This window comes from Trachurus japonicus, chromosome 11, assembly GCF_045865225.1.
Source record: "Trachurus japonicus isolate A0001 chromosome 11, Traja_1.0".
Lineage (NCBI taxonomy): Eukaryota > Metazoa > Chordata > Actinopteri > Carangiformes > Carangidae > Trachurus > Trachurus japonicus.
Window position 1 is genome coordinate 21,836,137 of NC_140917.1, and position 11,372 is coordinate 21,847,508.

At 43.1% G+C, this 11,372-nt stretch overlaps 1 protein-coding gene across 2 annotated transcripts; it reads left to right on the top strand.

Moving 5' to 3' along the window:
• The first annotated feature begins 451 nt into the window (after positions 1–451).
• Positions 452–10,878, top strand: sesn2 (sestrin 2). Of its 2 annotated transcripts, none has more exons than XM_085791803.1 (11): positions 452–1,310; positions 2,278–2,343; positions 2,932–3,120; positions 5,169–5,351; positions 6,213–6,431; positions 6,637–6,775; positions 6,865–6,980; positions 7,290–7,373; positions 9,665–9,771; positions 9,860–10,004; positions 10,266–10,878. In XM_085791803.1, exons 1-11 carry the CDS (start codon positions 996–998, stop codon positions 10,350–10,352), a joined length of 1,650 nt encoding a protein of 549 aa, XP_085647929.1. In that variant the 5' UTR covers positions 452–995; the 3' UTR covers positions 10,353–10,878. The 2 variants fall into 2 exon arrangements, with proteins under 2 accessions (XP_085647929.1, XP_085647930.1); XM_085791804.1 differs by lacking the exon at positions 452–1,310 and adding an exon at positions 1,724–1,818.
• The last annotated feature ends 494 nt before the right edge of the window (positions 10,879–11,372 follow it).

Sequence of the window (11,372 nt, forward strand, 5' to 3'; positions counted from 1 at the left end):
TTTTTTTAAAGAAGCTAATGAGTAAAACAGCATCACTTGGTAGAAGTGTAGGCAGCACATTCCTGCTACATAGATAGCCTTTATTCTCCCATTGGGATTTTTTTTCTCACACTGTCAAACATAAGACAGTAGTACACCATCAGACACTGAAAAAACACCCACCACCCCGTAAACACACAGAGAGTTTCAGTTTCAGTTTAATTTATTTGACAAGGGACAATGTACGCTACATTAATAAAACATTGTAAAAAACAATAGACACATCATCACCACACACAAAGGGGGAACAAAAATTACATAAATTAATTAATTATATCAAAATTAGTTAAATAACGCATACCAATGAATAGCATATCAGCCGTGTTGCGCTGCTCATTAGTGGAAAGTTTCGCTACGTCACGATGACGTAGCATTGAGGAAAAGGCTCTCGCGAACAAGCGAAGCAAAGCGAAGCAAAGCAACCCGGCGACTGAAACCTGCAAATTCAACTCGGTGCCTCATGCAAACACGTCTTAGGTTTGAATTAGACCGTGTTGTTTTCGGAAAGTCCGGTGCGAACACAATAACACTGGCTCGAAGTTTGTTTATGTCTTTGAGCCACCGTCGGATGCGCCGCTGAGACACTTTGCAGCAGCATCTGCTAACAGCGGCTAGGCTAGCTCAGCGAGCTAACCGACCGGCAGACCGGGGGCAGCGGTGCGGTAGCCCGCTGCGGGAGAGGGGACGACCGGGCTGCGGGAGAGGGGACGACCGGGCTGCTCTGACGGTGGTCCGGCTACGGTAATTATCAGGGGAACAGATGGTTGCGCAGTTAGCTCGGACACACAACAGACAGCTCGTATTTCGCAGCTAGGAGGAGCAGCGCTGCATCGAGCTAACGCCGGAGGTGAGCTGTTAATACTCCGGCTAACGGCAGCGTAACGGCAGGTGAAACAGCCCAGGTGTGTCAACTGTCAACAGTCGGCCGTTACGAGCCTCGGGGACCGACACGAGAGATGGCCAGCGACCCCCGCCAGGCCAACGGACGAAACACACCGGGGCGAGGGTCCGGTGCTGGTCGCTGGTCCGAGTCGGAGTCGGACGCTGCCCCGACCGTGAAGGGCTTAGCGCGGCTGTGCAGCCGGGACGAGGAGGAGCGGGCGGCGGGTCTGGAGGAGCTGAGCCAGGGGGTCCGGGAGTGTCTGGGACTGGACCGGTCCGGTTCGGCACGGCTCAGCAAACAAACTCTCCTGCATCTGCTTCGGCTGTCCAGGTCATGCCCGCTGAGGGAGGTGCGAGAGAGGGCGACGGAGCTGCTGCGCACCGCACAGGTAACGACAGGACCCCCACCCCCCATAATAATATTTACACAGGGGTACGTTCAGGGGAGGTGGGAGACTGGAGATGGGGGCAGCAACGGGGGCTGCCTGATAACACATAACAAGCAGGAGTTTGCTATATATTAATGACAGTGGCTTTGCCTTATTTTTTATTTTTTGATAAATTAAGTGAATGATTGATTAATAGACGTGATAACCTTGCAGCTGGTCACCCGCGGGTATCAGCTGGTTACCTTTTTGGGCCAGATTGCTGGTTATTACATCAGACGATGAACTGTATGAGGTGATGCAAGACTGAGCCGCGGTGTGCACAAACAAGCAGGCCGGACACGCCCCCTCTCGGTGTCCTGAAAAACACACGACACGACACACCCCCTCGGCCACAGGAGCTTCTAGATTAAAGAAAAAAAGTCCGACTGCGTTTGAATGTGTGTTCAGTTTATTTGCCCTCACTGTTGGAGGTAACAAACGGCGGCGTTTTCCCACCCCGATGATGTCGGTGAGTTTAACGTGAAGTTTAGTAGAAATTTATATTTCAATAACTCAAACTACTTTACGAGCTTCGAGTTATGAAACGGGAAGCTCCAGTTACAGTCCAGCTGCCATGGTCAAAGTAGGTCTGGTCAAGTTCAAGGGGCTTGAAGCTGCCTGCAGATATGTTCGTTTATCTTGAAATGTTCTACATAAACTTATCATAGAGCAATAAGTATTGTCATTAAAGTTTGTTTTATTCACTTAGGCAGCCATGGTAGATACACTGTTTACTCAAAACTTGAGATTAGATCATGAATAAATGAATAAGTCATTTAAAATGAAGCTAAACCGTGTTGACAGTTTTTAGGATTTTAGACTGTCTATCTGACACTGCAAGTGATATATGACTGACATGCAACTAAATCATTCATAAATTCACAGTATAATTACCTTTACCTTTTTCTGTCCTCTTTCTTACTCTTAGGAACAAGGAGTTGCAGTCCCTCGGGCTCTGGCCTCAGGTCCAAGTGCCTTTATTACTGCTAAACAGGTGTGTATGGCTTATTTTGTTGCATTTTGCTGCTTTGTTCATACAGTATTTTATCAGGTTTTCCAGTGTTAAACACTCAAACTGCCACTGTTGGTGTCCAAATTAAAATGAGTAAGAGTATGCTTATTTATACATAATATTCTAAAACTTAAATTTTGTTCCACACGGGCTCAGATTACTTTCTAATCTTGCGTTAAGAAAATCATTCCCTATCATCTCTCTTTATTCTTACACCACATATTTAATCAGATGTAACAAAGAGTTTGAGAATTAGTGTAGATAATTTTTCTGCTGCAATACTGCAGCGACTCTTGCTTCATGCCATCAAGAGGAGGAGGACCAGAGAGTTGTTGCCAAAGCTGATGACTGAGAATACCGATTTCGTATGTGACTCACTTCAGGCTTTCCACAGGCAAAAGTAGGAGTGTTCAATGAGCCCAGAGCACTTTCAGCCTCATGAGACGGCTTGTCTCTGGCCACAAGAGAAACATTTTTAAGTGAATCTTGCCAACGTGTCGTCATAAATAGTAAAAAGTATAACGTGAAGTTAGTTGGTAGAGAATCACATGTCTTGCTCTTCCTTTTTAGATGTTGAAAGAAGAGCCGGACCAGGACATCCTGATCGAGTCCTTTCTTTCACTGGGCCGTGTGGACCACATCGCCATGGTGATGGCCCTGCACCCTGCCTACCTCAGCTGCTTCTTGAGGACCCAGCATGCTTTACTGGAGCTTGATGGCCCCTTGCCCCGACACTGGAGACATTACATTGCTGTTATGGTAAGAAAACCACAATACATGATGTCAACCACTGACACCTTTCAAAACTTTCCATCCATCTCCCTCTGTGAGTCACCTGTTGGTTCTGACTGATATCAGTGATACATCAGTTGGAGTTGTTTGCTGCATCAGATTTGTTGTATTTTGATTTCCATTGCATAGATGGAGCTGCACATACACAAATATATTCAATCATTAGAAGACAAAGTGAATACAAATTAATCAAATGGATATTTGTTCACATTGTTCTTGGCTACAGATAGGACTACTGTGGGTTAGATTTTCCAACACATAAATGCTGTGTTGGCAGTGATGTTGTAAACAAGTCATTCCCAATCACATTTATAAGCTTACGTAAGTAATTCTGCCTTGTGTTTATTTGCATCTGCATTTATTCTTTTGGTGTCAAATGAGGCTGAAATAATAACAGCTATAAACACTCTAAAGCCTGTAATTGGTTTGTGAAATGCCACAGGTAGTAACTCCATCCTTTTCAAGCATAGGCAAAATATTACAGGGCTAATAGCTGAAACATTCAAAATAATGGCAAACTGCAGCTGAGTTTTATGAGAGAGTCAACAACACCAAAGTGTTTTCATGGTTTGTTTCTTTTCATACAAACATTTAATAATTTTGGTTTTATGCAGGTGCTGTATTCTTGCCTCCACTGGTAGTCGGAGAAAAACACAATATTGCTGCTGTACAGTTATTTCTGTAATGTTGTTTTCCCTGCAGCCCACTGCTTTTACACTTCTACTCAGTTCAGCTTTAGTGACCAATAAAGAATCCATTCAGACGGGGTCACAGGCTGGAGTGGCCCTCTGAGTCAAGTGATATCACTGCTCCTTTGCTTTTCTACATCGCCGACAGAGGCTTTCGATGTGCCATAGCTGAATGCACACAACTGCAGGCAATAAAATTATGAGTTTAAGTTTTAAGTTTAAGCTGTCGGAGTGCCAGTTACAGTAGCAAGTGCTGATGGTAATGACTATTGTCAGCACTTGATCCTTGACAGCCCTTAAAGGAACAGTGTGTAGGATTTTATTTCACATACCAGGGAGGTTACTGATTAAACTCATTTACACTAATGAAAAGGTAATTATGAATATTATATGATTTCTGCCAATAGATCTCTCACTGAATCCCACAGACAGGACTGTTAATTAAACCTGGCAGTAGCTCCATTTTCTCCAGCTGTGAAAGAGTCCCTTGACAAACAAGTTCACATATTACAGCCACACGTGTGGCAACAGTGTCTCGAGGCACAGAGTAATTTTGATATGATATCATTAGGATGCTTCACATTGGATTGTTAACAAGTTGTCGACTTCATAATGTTTCAATACTCATTTCAGTTCTTACATACTTGGGCTGATTACTTCCTGAAGAAGAGACAGACTTCTACACATCAAATGATTTAAATGTTTTTGTGCTCTAGAGGACCAAAAAATATTCTTAAATGTCAAGTTTGTCTCCTGACTTAATTTTCCTCTGAAGACGATTGACCTTTTTCTTCTGCTACGTGGGAAAGTCTGCAGAGATCCTAATCAATGTTTGTGGGTGAATTAAAGGCCGCTACCGTTGTTAATGTTGACTACTGAACAAAACACCATGTTGAGAATCAGACACTGACAGATACTGCCTATGAAAAAAATTTACTGTGATAAAAAAAAACTGAGTGAACAAATCTAAAACTAAAGAAATGGTGAAGTAAAGAAAGATGACTGATGCAAAATAAACATGGCAGGTCATTTTCTTCTCGAGAGTTCTCCAGCTCTAGGATCATAGCGCGTCATAGCGTAACAGGTCTGCTCAAGACTGTGGTCCTCCATTAACATTTAACAACTCCCATGACTTGTATAAACACCACATTATTAGCTTTCCTTCTACTGGAGAAATACCATGACTCATAATGATCGGCTGGTGGATGCGTTAAACTGGTATTTTGATAGTTCTTATACACAGGTCAAAGATCCAGCTACGTTTCCACTGGACACCATGTGTTTGTCTTCAGTGTGTTGACTTGGACTCTTCCTGATGCTCCACAGGCTGCGGCTCGACACCACTGCTCCTACCTGGTGCAGCAGCACAGCGCAGGCTTCCTGGAGGCCGGAGGAGAGGAGAGCTGGCTGAGTGGCCTGGAGCACGCTCCCACCAAACTCCGCAGCCTGCAAACACTCAACAAACTGCTGGCACACAGACCCTGGCTCGTTACACTGCAGCACATCCAGGTCAGACACTACATCCATCTGCCCACTCACTCCCTGTGTCTCACTCACTCACTCACTACTGTAGTTCTGCTTTTCTGTTCATACTCATCATATACTGTAAAAGTGACATTGTTTAATGCATTAGATTTCTCTCTCACTGACTGACTCACAGTAGTTTACCGCATAGTGAGTAATAAATAATCATTTACCGTATTTTCCGGACCGGAGTAATAGTTCCATCTGTCAAAAAATACATTGCGAACAGGAAAAAAAACATACATAAGTCGCATCGGTCTATAAATTATAACATTTATTTCATAAGAATCCAAAAAGAAACATTTTAATCTGGAAAGACTATTCAGTTAGTTTACACAATATCCTGCTCACATCAGCTTGTCGCAATGGCAGAGCAGCCGAAAAAATGTAAAACTACTGCCACTGCGGACAACGACCGTTTACACAGTGAAAACGAGTAAGAAGAGACATGAGATCGTTTTGGAGTCTCTTGCTATGGATACGGTCGGTACGTGCCTTCTGCCTTCTCTTGTGGTCTTAGATACATATAAAAATATACGGCATCTCATCTATGTCTGTAAGTCGCTTCGAAATATAGGTCGCATGACCAGCCAAACTACTAATAAAAGCGTGACTTATAGTCCTATATAGGCGTCGTCAGTGACAGATGTAGATCCACATATATGATATCCAGTCCACTGTGGGAGTATCATCAGAAACTTTTGTTCTGTTGCGAGGACACTACACAGAGCACGACTTTGGGCACTCAAATGGCAGAAACTGAATAAACAGAAGAGGAAAAAAAAAATCCTCACAGATTTCCAAACATCGTTGAAACATTTCATCATCACCCGGTCTGTTCTGCAGGAGTTGGTGTGTCCTGGCGCTGAGCCTCGCTGGTCACTGGCTGAACTTATACACGCCGTGGTCCTGATGGCACACGCTCACTCGCTCTGCTCTTTCGTGTGGGGCTGCGGCTTAAACCCCGAGCCCGACCACATCGGAGGTTACACCTTCCAACCTCATTCTCCCAGTCACCTTCCTCGCAGCCCCCACAGCCCAGCTCTCGAGGACAGCAGGCAAGAGGTGAGCCAAGCACTCATTTATCACCACATGTCTGACAAGTCTGAAAAGTCATAAGGACGAGGGCAAAGAGACATTGGTTCATTCACCAGTCATGCTATTTTAGTAACAGTAGAGGACATGGGTCACTTCGCAATTTTGATTTCCTAATGAAAAACAGAGCAAGAGGTTACTTCCTCATGCCCCTCTCTCTTTTCATCTTCTCTAGTTGGTGGACGGAGCGATGGAGGTGGAGGTGCTGATGAAGAGGATGGTGGAGCTGCAGCAGCAGCAGGAGGAGGAGGAGTGCACACAGGAGGAGATGGTCACTCGCTTTGAGAGGGAGAGGAGCGAGAGCATACCTACAGGTACAAACACGCCAGCTCATCATCATCATGTCAGTCTCTTCGGTGACATTTTGTTTACTCACTTCCTCCTATTTGTTGTGTGTGTTTAGCGGTGGTGCGGGGAGCTCCACCTGAGCTGCTGCTGCACCTGGTGGAGGAACAAGAGTTCAGATACGAAGACTTTGCACCAAGAGGGGAGCAGGCACCCCCCACCATGAGAGCACAGGTCATTTGAATTTGATTTTGGCGATCGAAATTGATTGTTTTTGGGGATAAGTTAACAACATATTTAGTTTGGGTATTCATTATTTTGAACAGTTGGTTAATTAAGCTGAACTGAGATCAACCACAGCTGGTCATATGTGATGATTTGCTACTTTTATCTGTTTTTATACAAATTTTTAATTTAATATTTTGGTGGGTTTGTGAAATGCATTTTCATTGATTTTAGTATAATTCAAAGATTATATGATTGATTAAAAAAAAAAAAAACAGTTGATAGTGGTACTGAGCCTGTTAAATCTGCTGTGTGCAGGACTATTCATGGGAGGACCACGGCTTCTCTCTGGTGAACAGACTACTGCCAGACATGGGCCAGCTCCTGGATGAGAAGTTTCAGGTAACGACACATTTATGACTGGTTGGTTGGTCTTCATTTAGATAATCCAGTTTTGTTAAACAGAAGTTAAATCTGCATCCTTGGAGGATTAATTTAGGCTTCAATGTAGTCCAAGACTGACTATTATCCTCCATCTTGCAATCGGCTTGGTTTAATTCAGAACAGGTAAAACCTATGCTTATTTTAAGATATGTCTGTACAAGTCCCTTTGAGTTAAGCAATCTTAAATGAGCCTTTTAGTCTGTCTTTATGCTCAAGCATCATCTGTGAAACCAGCCGATAATGTCACAGAGTTACACTAATTAACACCAGTAAGTTTATTAAGACGAAACAACACTGATGTGTGGATGGACATGACAGGTCTGTCGGCTCCAGAGAGTCGAAGTGAATGATACATGATGGGAACAAACTGAGACACAGAGTGGGAAGAAATAGCACGGGTCTACGTGCCTGTTACATCAGCTTAGTGTCAGGAAGACAATGGCTGGTGATTGAATGTTAAACCCAGCAAATACATTATTGGGGACACCGTACTAATTCTGGGTGCCCCACATCTTCATAACGAGGACTACACAAAAGATTCTGGTCCACGTTGACATGATTGTGTCAGATTTGTCAGCTGCACTTTTATGATGACAGTCCAGTTGATGGTTTTAAATCATTGGGAGTTTTGTGAAAGACATTTGAAATTATTTTAGAACAATTCAACGATTGTATGATTCATTTGTTGCTCATATTTGTCATGTAAAAACTGTGTGAGACGACTTTTGCTTTGTTACATGATATATTATCATGGTGGGAAATTATAGTCATTAGAAGAGGGTAAACTGTGGCCGTGATGCGCATGGCCGGCAGCAATAGTCAGAAAGGCTAAGGCATTCATAGCATGATTGATTGGTGCTAAGGGGCCAATAGAGTGCCAAGAAATCGTTCCCCACATCATTACACCAGCAGCAGCAGACTGGACTGTTGACACAAGGCAGGTTGGGTCCATAGATTCATGCTGTTGATGCCAAATTCTGACCCCCACCATCTGCGTGGCTCAGCAGAAACCCAGATTCATCAGACCAGTCAGCTGTCTGTTTTGGTGAGCCTGTGCCCACTGCAGCCTCAGTTTCTGTTCTTGGCTGACAGGACTCGAGTCCAAACATGGTCCTCTGCTGTTACAGCCTCAAGGTTCAACGTGTTGTGCATTCTGAGATGCTTTTCTGCTCATCCCTATTGTAAAGAGTGTTTATCTGAGTTGCTATAGCTTTTCTCTCAGCTCTAACATGTCTGACTTTTCTCCTCAAACCTCTCCATTGTGTGTGTATCTCAGGTGATCAGCAGTTTTTAGAAATGTTAAAACCATATCCTCCATCTGATCTTAGATGTGAACATTAAAGAGGAACTATGCAGGTCTGGTCGCCTTTCCGCTGTTTTGCTAACCCTCCGCCTGGCCATTTGCATTTGTTTTTAAAACGAAGCTGGCGAGAGATCAATCCATAGAGCAGCGGATAATATTACATAACATGTACGATGTTACGATGTGTATATTTGTGTAGTTTTATCTGTCATAAAAGATTGCGGGTTACGGAGTGTGTTTGTGTCGCGTTGCACAGAGACGATAGCTAGGACACCAGGGCGGCGGCCAAGTACTACACTGATGTTGCAAGGTTGGTTTTCAGCTGTGAGACGCCAGGTGGAAGATAGAGAGCCTCCGTTGTCACTGGTAACAAGTCACAAGTCATGTAGTTAACTATCACAATTACTCTGGAGCTTTTTAATTAAGGTAAACATGTAGCATAGCCACGGGAAAATCCTGCTTAGTTCCTCTTTAACTGAAGCTTCTGACCTGTGTCTGAATGAGTTTTGAACTGTTGCCATGTGCCTGGCTGATTGGATAATTGCACACGAACCAATTAAGTAAAACAAGGTGGTATGTGTTTTTAAAATTAAAAAAAAAACTAAATTATCTATATTGATTCAAATGAAATAACAACTCCACTTGCACCTCTCAGACATGCAGCCTATAATCTAGGATCTCAAATAGACATTACCTCATGTTAATGGGCCACAAGCAAGAAAATTAAAAAGGTTGGGACGGGCTTTCATAGTTGTCCAGTTCCTGCCTCGCTCCACAAAGAGTTCAGCAGTAAACGCAAGAATAAAGACCAACATTTTGTGTAATGTGGAGAAATCAGCATTGAAGCTAAGTTTCTCTTCTGCATCTCGGTTTTCAATCAGAGAATTTAGAGTGATTCACTAATGGATTTACTTTATCAAAATGTAATTAAATTATCACATTACAGGTGGTGAGCAACCTGACATACCACAGGATGGCCATGCACGAAGGCGTCGACACTCACACTCTCAGAAAGGCTCTGTGGAACTACATCCACTGCCTCTACGGCATACGGTCAGTACAACACACTGTAAACCACCACATGTGCAGCGGAAATGATACAAACGTGTCACTGACTGTTTGGGTTACTCTACGTATGCAGATACGACGATTATGACTACGGCGGCGTGAACGTGTTGTTGGAGCGCTCTCTGAAGGTGTTTGTTAAAACCATGGCCTGTCACCCTGAGCAGACCACGGCACGCGTTTACCATGCCTTCTGGAGACACTTCAGACACTCTGAAAAGGTATGAATGAGTTCAAATACGCACCTGACCCAGCCTCTTCAGTCGCAATGAATGAATCATTTGACATTTTAACATGTCGTCCCTCTTTGGTACCTTTTCAGTAGAGAATGAATCATTTGACATTTCAGCGTGTACTCTTCTCCCTTTTCTTTTTAAATGTCATTAGAGAAGGAAGCGTTAAAGGACTTGAAAGTGTGTCACCTAATAACCTGAAGGTAATGACATGTTCTTTCCTTTTTTTCCTTTTTCTTTTTCTCACAGGTTCACGCAAACCTGATAGTGATGGAAGCCCGGCTACAGGCAGCCCTTCTTTACACCTTACGAGCTATCACGCATTACATGAGATGACACCGTCGCTCACACATTTGCAGATGCTGAGCCAGCTGTGACGTACTACAGCCCAGTGCATTACACAGCAACAACATGATATCTTGCACAAACACTACATTCAAAGCTTGTATGCATATCTTATTTTTCAGTGTTAATATTTTGATGTTGCTTTACGAGTGGAATATCTGATTATTTAAAATGTTTTTTTTTCTCATTTTGCACTGAAATGTATCAGGTTTTGTTTCTCACCTGAACCTCAGGTTGGTGCATGTGTGTGTCTCTAGTAGACATGTCTACATGCTGCATGCCAGGCGTGCAGGTCTGGTACAACTACATCACCATCATGATTCAGGTGTTTCCTTTGCAGAAATTTGATTGTATTAGTTCCACCTGTTCCAACCAATATCTGTTCACTTTACAGCACACCATGGCTACTCACGCCTCAGTCCCCTCTTTCTGCAGCACGTGGAGGCTGAGATAAAACAAGACAAAATAACTTGTATTTTTATATACAATAAAAAAAGTTACTTTGTTATCAAAATTATCCAAAGTGTTTGTCTGAAGCTTTTCTTCCATATCGGGATGGGGAAAAATGGGGTCCTCAAAGTAATCTTTGACTGATAGTTGGAGACATGAGGATCTGCTGCAACATTTTAATATTTTGTTTTGAATGTTCATTTTCTAAACTTAAATTTCAGTCAAAGATGACTTTGACTTTTGGACATCTTTGTGAACTTACACTTACTGACCACAGGATGGAGACATAGACCTAAAGTCTGATCAGTCACTATAGTTTAACAAGTCTGCACAGTCCTCGAGATAAAAAAACAAAACAAACCAAAAAACCGTGACAGAACATCTGCCCTGTGTGTTTTTTTTTTTTTTTACTCGCAGCCCAAAACACATCAACAGGTGGCGCACCTTGTTAGCACCTGAGGTAGTTCAGTTTCCAAATGATATCAGCTCGAGATTTGAAAACGTGAGATGTGGCGTGGAGCGCACACATAATGAGAAGTTTCATTTGTAGATGTAGACCTG

Coding starts and splice junctions, on each gene's coding strand:
- sesn2 (XM_085791803.1), top strand. CDS start 996: ATGGCCAGCGACCCCCGCCAGGCCAACGGACGAAACACACCGGGGCGA. Junction 2,344..2,931: donor CCTTTATTACTGCTAAACAG/GTGTGTATGGCT, acceptor CTTCCTTTTTAG/ATGTTGAAAGAAGAGCCGGA. Junction 6,981..7,289: donor CCCCCACCATGAGAGCACAG/GTCATTTGAATT, acceptor TGCTGTGTGCAG/GACTATTCATGGGAGGACCA.